Here is a 13,910-nt window from a genome sequence, read left to right on the forward strand (position 1 = left end):
GGCAACGACAGTTGCTAACTGATCCAGTCGGTTTGGTTATCATTCCATATAACTTGATTCACATTCTATTCGTGTTTTCGGCCTCTTTCCAAGTCCTTCCAGTGGACCACACCTTTGCTCTTTTGTAATAATTGTTTAGACAACCACATTTGTTTCTCTCTGCTTTTCCTCCAATGTGAGAGTCTGCTGCTCCAGATCTGTCCTTCTCCTTCTCCTTCTCCCCTTCTCCTTTATTGAGAGAGCAAGTTTTATTTCTCTCTTTCCTTCAATGATAGAGCCGACTGCTATCTCTTTAGGGTTTCATTTATTCCTTTTAATATTCCTATCAAAAAGTGTCCTTTAAATACTGCAGATTACCAATAAATGAGATATTAATGTATACAGAAGGCCCAATTAGTGAATATTAAAAAAGAAAAGTTCATTTTTATTTAACTTTCACAACCCTAAAGATATCACATTAATATGTTATTAACTCTAAATTACATTTTATTTCATTTTTTTGGGTTATTACAAAGCCTTATATTTTGTTCATGTTAGGTTTTTATACTTTTTTTTTAATGTTAGAGGGATTATATGTTTTAAAACTCCTAACCTTTTAGCTATCACATTTATATGTTATTAACTCTAATTTAATTTTTAAAATATTTTTTTTTACCAAGCCTAATATTGTCCAGGTTATGTTTTTATACTTTTTTTTAATGTTAGATGGATTATATCTTTTCTAAAACTCCTAAATGATATATAAAAGGAATAAATATTATTATGAGATAAATGAAATGCCTTTATCATTATTCTAATTTCTTTGGGAATATGCAGTGTTTTTATTTAATGCAGGCACCCTATCTCTCTCTCTATAAATACCCTAACAGTTAATCACTCACTTAACTTCTTCTGTTCACTAGCATTTATCAATTATAGTTAACAGTTCGATTATTCTCTCCAGTTTTCGTCCTCATAGACTAAATCTTGAGATGTTGTCATAATTGGTTTTGCTTACCATTTTGTCATTTCTGAACTAATGTCTGTTTTCCTATGGTTCAAGATCTGAGTGACCTTTTCCTTCTTCCCTTTTATCTCCTTCTCAGTGTATATCTTGCTGTTACTATTCATTTGATTGTATGAAACTAATGCTATCATGAACATAGATGACCTTTCCAACTTAGTTTAAACTTTTTTCTTCATTTGCTTTGGTGCCATTTACTTCTACTTTTATGTAGTTCAGCCCCTGCAAAAATATTCAAGAATAATGAAATTAGTGACTTGAGTTATGTAATATATATTTTTGAAATTCTAAGTAATCTGCTTCTTTACATAAGATCATCATGTTATGTCCTTATTTCATGACAAGAAAGCATTGAGGCAGTTAAATGAACTTCTTATTTCATTTCTGCCATTTATTCACAGGATGGTTTATATTGGATTTTTGGAAAGATTGTATCTGTGAAATCACATTATGATACATGGTATTACATGTCATGTCAGACCTGTTTTAAGAAGGTTGAAGCAGAGGATAATAAGTTAATCTGTTCACTATGTAAGAGCACTTATTCCCATGCTTATAGAAGGTATAATAGTATTAAATTTTTATCTTAAGAACGTTGAAGCGGAGGATAATAAGTTTATGTTTGATAAGTTACATATTCGAAATTTTTATCTTATGAAGGTATAAATTTATTGTCAATATTGTTGATGATACAAGCAATGCTTCACTTTTAGTGTGGGATAGGGAAGGGATCCAACTGTTAGGAAAAAAGGTTTATGAATTTGTAGGGGCTGATAGTCAGATTTGTTATTTAAAAAATACTGATATGATGCTTTTATTATTTATTAGCTTTTACTAAAATCACGGATATTGCAGGTTTTGCCAATGAATGACATTGCTAAAGAAATTGGAAAGAATCTGGTGGGGCAGAGTGTGTTGTTCAAGCTCCAATTCAGAAATCAGTTGGAGTATTACAAATCTTATCCACATACTGTGAATAAAGTGTGCAATATACCCCATGTTGTTGAGAAGTATACCCCCAAAAATCTTGGTTCACAAGAAGTTAGGAAAGAATTAAAGTTATCTGATCTCATTTTTGGTTCTGATCTTCCAAATGTAATCATATTTTGTGTGTAAGTTTTGCCTTATAATAATTCATGTTATTTATGTTGATTGATCTCTGATTATATTTCTATTATTATTATTAATATTATTATTATTATTATTATTATTATTTATTGTTATTATTATTTATTGTTATTATTATTTCAGGTTTATCAAAAAAGTATTGTTACTCCAAATTTGTCAAGTGTAACAAATGAGATTAATCATGAATGCAACATTGAAGGTTCTGTTAAGAGATGCTTGGAGGATGAGTTTAATTGTTGTGATGATATTGTTGGCTCTCAGAAGAACAAGAATAAAAAAGTCAGCAAGGAGGATTAGATTTGGAGTCATTTTAGGTGTTTTGTGCCATGGATTCCTACATTTTGATTTAATGGCAGAGAGTACAATGCTCAGTTTATCTTTTTTGGATTTTAGTTTTGTTGGTACAACATGATATGAGCATTTTTTGGTCAACTCACTTTAGTTTAATGAACTTTGTTTAGTTTCATGTAATCCCTTAATTCCAAGTGTAGTTTTTATTTCAGTCTCTGTCCTTAAAATTTATCTATTTAATGGCATCAATCTTAAATTGAACTCAGTCACTAAATAAACTTAACTAATGATAGTTTTCATCCCAAATTTGTCAAGTGTAACAAATGAGATTAATCATGAATGCAACATTGAAGGTTCTGTTAAGAGATGCTTGGAGGATGAGTTTAATTGTTGTGATGATATTGTTGGCTCTCAGAAGAACAAGAATAAAAAAGTCAGCAAGGAGGATTAGATTTGGAGTCATTTTAGGTGTTTTGTGCCATGGATTCCTACATTTTGATTTAATGGCAGAGAGTACAATGCTCAGTTTATCTTTTTTGGATTTTAGTTTTGTTGGTACAACATGATATGAGCATTTTTTGGTCAACTCACTTTAGTTTAATGAACTTTGTTTAGTTTCATGTAATCCCTTAATTCCAAGTGTAGTTTTTATTTCAGTCTCTGTCCTTAAAATTTATCTATTTAATGGCATCAATCTTAAATTGAACTCAGTCACTAAATAAACTTAACTAATGATAGTTTTCATCCCAAAATAATGCATCTAAAACAATGAAAAAATATCTATGTGAGATAAAAAACTATTAAATTTCTACTCAAAGTCTCAGTTTCAATCACCAACCTCTTTTTTCAAATGAGTTTGAAGTTTCTCCTCTCTCATTCCATGCCTATCTATCATTGTTTCTTATGATCAAATTCACCTTAATCCTAAACAATCAAACAACTGAATCAGATGCAGAATTTCAGATTTAATTGTAGAAGCCAACATTTTAAAATGGAGTGAATCAAATCTAGCAATGCTTACATCCAATTGAGAGAATCTATCCCCTCACTATCATCAATATGATTGAAGACGAAGACGATTTGCCATTCAATCCACTCTTGGGAGCATTTTAATAAGTTTTCCTATGTCCAATTCAATTTTATGGATTATTCTTGTAAATTTGAGTTGAATATGAGTAGCTAAATCATTTTGTAGAGTTTTGGTGAAGACTACAATGAACGTTTGGGATTAATTTAAGGACTTTCGATTACCTATGCTCTTGTGATTCATTTGTTTCGTTCTTATGCTTTTTCAATTCAATTGTTTAGCTACCAATTGAGTTTGTTGACCTAGTTTGTGTAATCGAGAGATACCTAATTAGGAGTGATAAAAGAATGAACAACACCTAGATAATTTGCATTCGAGAGAAGGAATTATAGAGTGAGGGCTTGAACCTTTTGTTTTAAGGAGTTAATTGTGAAGTATTAGGAGACTTCAATATTAATGATTAATCAACGGGTTGAGCGCACTGGAAAGGGGGCTTAGCCTAGACTAGCGGCTTTCCAAGTAATCCTAGAGACTTCAATTGGGTAATCAAAGTTGTTGAATTGTTTGCATAGTGTTCGTTGTAGTTGGATCCAAGACTCGACCTTGTTCTCTTATTTGAACTTATCTTTTATTGCTTACTTTTAGTTTGTTTATGTTTAGTAGCTTTAAAAATCAAATCAACTTCTTTGGATTGTCTAGATAGTAGTTGAAATCGGTTCATGGTACTTGAGTTTGCACAATTTGTCTATGTGAGATATGATACTCTTCCTTGTTTTATGCTACACTAGCCCCGTACACTTGCGGGTATTTCTCGTGTTTAAAATAATTCGAGTCAAGTTTTTGGCGCCTTTGTCAGGGACAATTTGTGTTTTTATAGCTTAATATCGTGGTAAAGATAGAGATTACTACTCCAGATTTTATTGCTTTTATTTTAATTTTAGTTTTAAGCTCTAAAACGTGTGTTTTCTTGTTTCAGGTTGTATGCACACACGCTCTAAGAGTCTATCTTTAGAGCCCATCGATCTTGAGATCGAAACATCCAACAGAATGAGAGCAGCTTTGAAGAGGCTAAATCAACGGATCCGAGTTTCTTCTCCAGTCCAGAGACGGTCACCTTCACCAATTTAAGAATCACCGTCACCCACTCCATCACCAGTTCACTCCCCTATTCAGTTTGAGCCACATTCTCCTATTCTGATGGAGAACGAAAATGGGAATAATGATACACCACCACCACCACCACCACCACCACTTCCTTTAACGAATGCTCAATTTCAAGAACAACTCGCAGCCTTGCAGAGGCGGTTAGATCAAGGGCAAAATGGGATACTAGTGCAGAATATGTTTGCCTATAATGGGGTGGAAAACCCACCAGTTGGAAACAATGTGGATGCTAACACTTTTGAGCTCAGGAGATGACTCATTCATATGGTTGAGAACAATGCTTTTAGAGGTCGACCCACGGAGGATCCTAACAAGCATATCACCAAGTTCATCCAGATTTGCAACACGGCGAAAATAAATGGAGTCATAGATGAACATATTAGATTGAGGGTGTTTCCTTTTTTCTCTAGAGGATGACGCCCAGGATTGGTTGGACAGTATGGAGCCCAACTCCATCCGCACTTGGAATGCCATGGTGGAGAAATTCCTAGCAAAATACTATCCCTCGAGTGAAGCCTTAAAGAGGCAGTCATCAATTCTATCATTTGAAATGACTCCTCAAGAGAGTATATGTGGAGCTTGGAAAAGGTTCAAGAGTCTATTGAAGCGGTGTCCTAATCATGGTCTAAGCCCAACACATCAGATCCTCTCATTCTATAAGGGGTGTTTGCCTGAAGCAGAGCGCGAGCTAAACTGGAGCGCTGGAGGATTACTTCTAAAGATGGGTGAAGCTGCAGCCATGGAAGTGATCGAGAAAGTAACCTCTACTGATGAAGGTTGGAACAACGAGAGGAGCAAGGTGCACAGAGTAGCTTCTGTATCAGAGAGCAGTCAAATGGATAGTATGTCCAAGCAGATGGAGGTCATTCACAAGAAGTTAGATCTCATGTGGTCGAGTCCGATGGTGTAAGAACATCAAGAGGGTGTAGAGGATGTAAGCTACATACACCAAGGGGGCAATAGATACTATAAAAATTCCTGCCCCAATCAAGAGGGTGAAAGTTACAACCATTTTGGGAACAAGGCACATCCTAACATATCATATGGGAACCCCAACAATGCCTTACAGTCACCACCAGGGTTCACAGTTTCTCAAGGAATGCTTAATGAGCCACAGAGGAAAAGTTTAGAGGACATACTTAATGCATTAATGACGCAGCCGCATAAGAACATAGAGTATTCAAATTAGAGGCTTGAGAAGGTGGAGAATAATATGCACAGTATGGCAGTACATATGAAGGGCCTAGAGACACAAATGAGTCAGATTATTCAAGCTGTGAGCGGCCAGCATAAGGCAGGGCAATTCCCAGGGCAGCCAAATGTAAATCCTAAGGATTGCAAGGCGATCCACTTGAGGAGCGGGAAGAGTTATGAGGGTCCTTCTATGCCAGAGATCTCACCAAAGCCTGTAGCTGAGCCAAAGACTATAGTAGTGGAAGAAGCAGAAGGCGAGACAGAAAATGAGGGACTTGAGACATCACCTCCTGCAGTTCACCCCGGGGTGAACACACTAGTTAAGCTAGCAGAGGTCAGAGTACCATTTCCCCAAGTGATACAAAAGAAGAAGAAGGATGAGCAGTTCTCTAAATTCTGGGAGATCTTCAAGAAGGTACAAATTAACATTCCGCTGATTGAGGCACTGCAGCAAATGCCTGGATATGTTAAATTTCTTAAGGAGGCTATCCCAAAAAAGAAGAAGTGGGGGCATCATGAGACCGTCAATTTGACGGAAAACTGTAGTGCAATTTTGCAAAGGAAGCTTCCGACCAAGAAGCAGGATCCGGGGAGCTTTACTATTGAATGCACAATTGGTGAACATTTTGTGGAGAATGCCTTATGTGACGTTAGAGCTAGCATTAACCTCATGCCATTGTCTTTGTATAAAAAGATGAAGATTGGTTTGTTGAAGCCCACTACCATCACGCTGCAGATGGCTGATAGATCAGTGTCCTATCCAGTGGGTGTCGTGGAGGATATATTGGTGAGGGTAAATGAGTTCGTCTTCCCAGCTGACTTAGTGATACTGGACATGGAGGAAGACAGAAGAGTACCTCTCATTCTAGGAAGACCCTTCCTAGCCACAGGGAAGGCCTTGATCGATGTCGATAATGGAGAGCTCACATTTCGCTTCAATGGTCAAAGTGTAACATTTTTCCATCTATGAGGCCTTGAAGAGGCACGACATGGAACCCGGAGGAAGCTTGTAGCATTGCAATGTGGTGACCACGGTGGATGACTGTGTTAAAAGGGTGGCCTATACCAACTCATCAGAAGATCATCTAGATGGGTGTATTTTTTATTCAATTCATGCCTCTCATCTTTTTTATATGTTTGATGCTAACCATGAGTTAATTGAGTTTGTAGGTGCTCTAGATTCAGCAAAGGAGATCCCCAGATCATGCCGTCATCAGTTCCTACCCCTTAGGAATGAAGAAGAAGACGACAAGGATAAAGAATAGGACAAGAAAGTGGAGCTGAAACCTCTACCACCTCTGCAGTATACATTCCTAAGAGAAGGTGACACTCTGCCGGATGTGGTGAGGAATGAGATAATAAAGTGGTTATATGTGAACATCATATATGCCATATCTGATAGTGAGTGGGTGAGTCCCACTCAAGTGGTAGCCAAAAATCACCCGCCCGGTCAGACCTTTCTCGCGCCTTTAAAGGTCGGCGCCCAACTAAAAAGCAATAGGATTTCATGGCCAGCTTGGTGCGGCCGCCTCATCACCCTCCAGATCAGTAGAGGTCCGCCCTAATTCCACAATCTTTCAAACTTATCCTTGCCTTGGCTTGGAATAAGTTTGGGAGGATGTCTAGTGGAATTGGGTCTCTTTTTCCTCTCTTCTCCCTATTTTTTGACTCCCCGTTAATCAATTCGTGGTGATTTGAGTGATCTTGGCATGCACTCTAAACTAATATGATGGCATTCTATATTGGTGTTAGTAGTTAGTTATCTTTTTATTTTAGTTTTTATTTTTGGTGTTTTTCTTTTGTGTGTTTTTGTTGTTTGTGTGCTCCCTTGGGTGAAATTGAATGGGAATTGGGAGATATGGAAAGATGAAGTAAGCTTGTTTGTCGGATGAATTGTCTATGATGATATGTGGTTAAAATATTTGCGAAAACTTGTTGATTTAGCTAAGTGACTTTTGTTCTATTTGTGATTTGTCGAAAGTGAATTGCTCGTTGCCTTGTCTTTTACCAAAAAGTACCTTGTGAGGATTAAGACCATATCTTTTCGAAAAAATATATGTGTGCTTTTTCATAAAAAATAAATGGCATGCTTTGCATGCGGATTTGTTTTTAAAAAAAGAGAGAAAGAAAGAAAGAAAATGGAACTCTATGTTCAATTGAGTAGAGGGTGTTGAATTAGAGATTGAAAAAGAGTAGTGAAAGTAAAAATGTGAGGATACAGAAGTTGAGAAGAGTTTAGGCAATGCCTAAGTCTACTGAGATTTGTAATGCACTTGGGTGAAGTAGTTGTAGTTTCATTTTGGGATTATAAGTCACTTTGGCCAAATGTTCCTCACCTAACCAAAAAGCCTACATTACAATCTTTTGAAAAGACATTTCAGATCTTAGATCAATAGTCACAAAATAGTAGAGGAGAGTCTAGACTTCGAGCAAGCCTATTGTAAACTATGCATTTTTGATTGACTTGAGAGTTCCATACTTTACCTATACACTTTGAGAGTGAGTGAACGTTGAAAAAAAATTACACTACATATATCTTGTGAGGGGAATTGACAAGGTGGAATACGTGCTAGTAGCTTGAAGCAATGTTCAATATGGTTCTACTTGTTTGTGAAGCTATTGATACATGATGTCATGTTTTCTTGTATTGAGACAATGATGAAAATCCAACATACTTGCAAGAGTTTATGTTCTTTGTTTTCTTCTTGTTTGGGGACAAACAAGTGTTTAAGTTTGGGGGAGTAGAAGTGCCAAACGCACGTGTTGGTCACGACTATCATCTACAAGCCACCACTAGAGACGTTTGAGCTTTTAATGAAAGCAACAATGTTATAGATTTCTATGCTAAAATAACTGGTTAAGTTTATAATAAACCACATACTAATTGCTCTCACAACTGATGTGTGACATTGAGTACGTAACAAAATCTAAGAGATTTATGCGCTAAAATAAGCACAAAATAGATAACTACCGAAGACAATGAGTAACGGGAGATAGCGAACTCCAGTTCGAATCATCGATCCGATTTCTTCAACAGGCCATTTCAGCTTTTTCGGTATGATGCTAGGAGTTTTATTATCTTATGATCTTGCGACCGTTGGAAATTGAATGAACTATAGCCACTGGCGCATTTAGTCGAACATATGTATGGTGACACTCCCAAAATCAACAAGTAGTTGTTGGAGTGTGAGCTAGAGCAGTGATTTGCATGAATGTTCAATAGGTGGTGGAGATGTTATGGCGCAGCAATACCTAATGCCATGTTTAATATATGATGAAGGATTTAGCAGTTATATAGGTATGTGTTTCGGATTCAGATGGTAGATGGTGGAATATGTATGAATATTGAAAGAACTAGTGTTTGGTTTAGTGTAGTGTGATTATGTGCTGAATTTTGTATGTCCATGCACCTTATAAAAGTAAAACTCATTAATTTCTAGATGGTAAAGGGTCGTTTAGGACGTTTACACAAAATATCGTATCAAATTTGGGGTTAATACCCCAAACAATGTCCTACCATTTGGAGCGTTTATACAAAAATATAGTATATTTATTTTCGATATTAATATGATTATGATGATAATTAGTTAAACAGTGGGGCATTTTTGGATAAACACCCTAAACAATGAGATACTCCATCCATCCCATAAAAATATGGGCATGGGTAAGGCACGAGATTTAAGATAAAATTGGTAAAGTAAGAGAGAGGAGGTGAATAGTATGGTAAAGTAAGAAAGATGAGGAGGATAGTAGTTAAAGTAGTGTTAGTGGATAGTGAGTCCTACATTATTAAATTGATATAACTTTTCAAAATTGGAATGCACATATTTTTATGAGACGGAAGAAAATGGAAAGTGCACATATTTTTATGGGACGGAGGAAGTATTTTTTACTAACAGTTATAGATGGTCTATTTAATAACCCAGGAAGTATTTTTTGTATAAATATTGATTTTATATTACCATATTATATTGATTTACTCCAACCAATTTTTACATTTTGCTATGATTAAAAAAAAGTTGTTTACATTTAATTGGGCCATAAAATTGGGTCGGTTAATGTTTTTCACTTTTTTGTCTCTCTATAACTAAAACTAAATGGGCCCGAGATTTAACTTGGGTCACAGATATTCCATTTGGGCAGTATACCACGTTTCTAAAACAGAGTTCCAAACCAAAAAAATATATATATAACGAGGTACTCCCTCCGTTTTATAGTAATAGAGTCATTTTACCATTTTGGTACGTTCCATAGTAATAGAGTCATTTCCTTTTTCAGTAAAAGTGAACACATTTTTCCACACATACTTTACTCTCTCTTACTTTTTTCTCTCTTCATCTCTCTATCTTTTTCATTTTCCACTTTATTCTCCTTTTACTTAATTCACCTAATACAAATTTTCTTAATTTCCGTGCTGAAAAGAAACGCCTCCATTACTATGGAACGGAATGAGTAGTACATAAGAGCATCGGCTGTGGCGATCGGCCACCTCATCGGCGTCCGTCGGCCTCCACTGCGGAGGGATGGCCGATCGCCCTTCCCCAACGCCTCCGCTCCAATGCCCGATCAATCTGCCCAACCGATATCCCAATTTTTTTTAATTTAATTCATTTTTAATCCACTATATATACCTCATTCCCCAATAATTCACATTCATCCCTTTCCAATCTCAATTTCAATTCTACTTCTCTCCACGGTGATATGAACTTCATCAATTTTACATCAATTTCACATTTTATCTATCTTTATCTTGTTTTTTTAATGTAGAATGTTTGATTTTGCTTTTAATAAAATTAGTTTTTTGCATATATTACGTTGTCTTTAATTTACACCAACAATTAAAAGTGAAATATATAAAAATAGTGATGATTTGAAAATGAAATAGGCTCTGTCTCTGGGATGGACTCTCATTGCAGGGAGATAGACTCTGATATGAGACTGCTGAGGTGGCAGGAAAAAATGGAGATAGACTCTGAGATGAGCTCCGGAGATAGGCCACCATTGTGGATGCTCTAAGAAGTACCCTATGTAATAGAGACGTTTCTTTTCGACACGAGATTTAAGAAAAAATTGTTTTAAATAAATTAAGTAGATAGAGAATAAAGTGAGAAGAAAAAAGGTAAAAAGATGAAAAGAGACTAAAATAAGAGAGAAAAAATATTTCTTCAAAAAAAATGATTCAGCTACAATGGAAATTTTTTTAAAAAATACGACTCGACTAGGACAAAGGAAGTATACTTTTATTAAATTTGCAAACAAAAACTATATGTTCCCCCCGTGAATTGAATTTGCAACAAATTACAAACATTCTCAAGAATATGAACTACATATGATAACTCCCTTCGTCCAAAAAAAATAGATATTTGGAACGGCACAGAATTCAATGCATAACTGATAAAAGCAAGAGAGATTAGAAGAAGGATAGTTAAAATAGTTTTAGTAGATGGTGACACCCACATTATTATTAATGTTTAATGATGGACCACAGTAGTATAAGTTGTATTCCCTCTGTCCCTAGGAATATGACCCCTTCATTGGGCGGTATGAGAATTTATGCAAATTTATTTTGTGTGAAGTGGAGAGAGTAACGTAAGAGAGATGGAGAAAGTAGAGGCAAAGCGTTTCTATTTTTCGTAATGGGTCATATTCGTTGGGCAAATAAAAAAGGAAAGCGGTCATCTTTAATGAGATGAAAAGAGTAAATAAATTGATGTATATGTGTAATGAATTTGGGAGACTTTTCCATAATAGAAATGTGATATTTTTATGGGATGGAAAAAAAGAAAAGTATCCTTATTTTTATTGGACAAACGTAAAATAGTATTTATTTAATTTACTTATAAATGTATCCCATTTACTATAAGATCAATGGTATTTTGTGTGCGAAGGATAATACTTCTTGCCTATTACTTATACATAGGGATGTCAATGTAGCCTGCAACCCGTGGGCTGGCCAGAATAGCCCGCCAAATTTATAGGTTTATGGCTGGAAATTTCTAGCCCGATAAAATTAAAACCCGATTAGCCCGCACCCAATTAACCTGCGACCCGTTAGGGCTAGACCCGAAAACCCGATGGGCTGGCCCGAAAACCCGATTTTATTAATATAATAATTTATAAATAAATTAAAAACTTCAAATTCACTTAAAAAATATTTAAATTTCTAAAACATACATTAAAATTTAACGAAATATTTCAAAATTTAGTATTTGATGATGTTTATGATTGTGTTTGACCATATATCTCAAATTTATCATAATTAAATATTTTACATTTTATGAATATAACTAATTTTCATCATTATTTATTGGATTGATCGCATGTTAATCTTATCGGTAGCAACCCGATTAACCCGCTGGGCTAGCCCGAAACCCGAGCTTTTAGGGTTAGGGTTGAACTTTACAACCCGAAAGAATTCACAACCCGATTAGCCCGCACCCGATTGACCCGCAACCCGAGTAGGGCCGGCCCGAAACCCGATGGGCCGGCCCGATTGACATCCCTACTTATACAGTTATACTCTACTTAGTCAATTACTAAATCTAACTATTAGTACTCGCCAGTCTCATAAAAATATGTGCACTTTTTATTTCCGTACGACTCACAAAAATATAGAAATTTTCATTTATGGAAAGTTAGGCCAACTCATTATCCGTATACATCAATTTATTTACAACTTATATCACTACGACCCACCATTACAATGCTGAGGTTTGGTACTCCTTGCACAACGGAAGACATGCATATACAAATAAATCAGATCTATAAATCTATTTGACCGATTATGGGATTAATTGATTCACATGTTAAACACAAAATTGCATGCTAGAACACGTATAATTCATGTAAAAGGAATTAGAACCTAAAACATGAATTTCCTACGGTTTAGAACTACCGATCTGATTCTCCAAAGAATCGATGATTGCTTGCGCCTTCTCCACATGAAGATCATCGTACTCGACCACGACTCTTCTAATTTGTATCCCAAACTCAGATTATGACATTTGGGTGGACAAAGCTTGTCAGAATCGGAAGGGGCTTGATTAGAAAGAAGATAGAACTTCAGATATTTGAAGAACTGAAAATTCCAAGTAGCTCACGAAAATTATGAGGGAATTAATTAAAAAATCTCATTTCTAATCTCCTTTTATATTGAGTTATAATGGGACAAATTAGGGATCCATGAGGTAGGACTTGGGCCAAACATGTTGGACTTTTACTAATTAAATTGAGCCTCAATTTAATACAAGTCCAACAGAATATTATTATCAGTCACTACAGTAAAATAATATTGACTGCCTGTCCAATCCTAAATTACGAGTAATCCAGGTTTTACCTCTTTAATTTATTATTTCTCGTGTTTAAGATATAAATATCCATTAATTAATTCAAGTCTGCTATTTGGCTCTAATTAATTAATACTCCAAGAGTTGTCTAGTTCAAAATCTTTATTTATTATTCTGGAATAAATTCAAACCGACTGGATTTTTGAATAATAAAACCTTTTTCGAACACCTCTTGAGGATATTATCAAACTGGACTCACCCAGCACACGATTCATTGCAATAACAATACTAGCACCTCTAGCCATTGATCACGACTACCCAAGATATCAGGATTCTTGGATTGCAAAAAATCCGCACTATTTAATAAATCAAAGTAGTGCATAATCAATATCGTATGCTCAATGTTATGTCAACAATGATTAAGAAATAACAATCACCGAGACCTCGTCTGTCAGTAAATAGCAAGAAAGACTTATCTCACTGTTAGATGCTTCAGTGCTATACCACACCAGTGTCGTTTATTTCCTAAGGTAAGGAAACATGCGGACTGAGACTGCAACTTTTCACAATAGGTAGCCAAAGTCTATCTAGGTTGTGAAATTCTATTTCTCTTCTACAAAGGACCGACTGCGTCTCCTTCTGTGAACGTCGTTCATGACCAGTCTACTATGTAGAAGAATTAGACTTGTTTGTTTCTTATACATTTAAATGTTTGAGAAACATCTTATAAATGCATAAGCAAACGCCAATATGATAAAATTACTTCTTCTCGTCTTTAGTTAAAAGTGGATTGTAGAGTTTATTGTATACAAGCGAT

At 35.5% G+C, this 13,910-nt stretch overlaps 1 protein-coding gene and 1 long non-coding RNA gene across 3 annotated transcripts in view; both read left to right on the forward strand.

Annotated features, from left to right (window-relative positions):
* LOC121792090 overlaps positions 1-2,112 on the forward strand; it is a 37,005-nt gene extending 34,893 nt beyond the window's left edge. Inside the window, exons 4-5 of one of the 2 annotated variants that reach the window (XR_006048832.1) lie at positions 1,405-1,534; positions 1,859-2,112. This is a non-coding gene — a long non-coding RNA (uncharacterized LOC121792090). The remainder of the gene's footprint in view (positions 1-1,404; positions 1,535-1,858) is intronic. The other variant, XR_006048834.1, reaches the window with a different exon arrangement.
* Positions 2,113-5,835: 3,723 nt separating this feature from the next.
* Positions 5,836-6,777, forward strand: LOC121777542. The gene has a single exon (XM_042174833.1). It carries the CDS (start codon positions 5,836-5,838, stop codon positions 6,775-6,777), a length of 942 nt encoding a protein of 313 aa, XP_042030767.1.
* The last annotated feature ends 7,133 nt before the right edge of the window (positions 6,778-13,910 follow it).

This window comes from Salvia splendens, chromosome 2, assembly GCF_004379255.2.
Source record: "Salvia splendens isolate huo1 chromosome 2, SspV2, whole genome shotgun sequence".
Classification (NCBI taxonomy): Eukaryota; Viridiplantae; Streptophyta; class Magnoliopsida; order Lamiales; family Lamiaceae; genus Salvia; species Salvia splendens.

Excerpts from the sequence above, each read along its gene's own strand:
- LOC121777542 (XM_042174833.1), top strand. The coding sequence starts at position 5,836 with ATGGCAGTACATATGAAGGGCCTAGAGACACAAATGAGTCAGATTATT.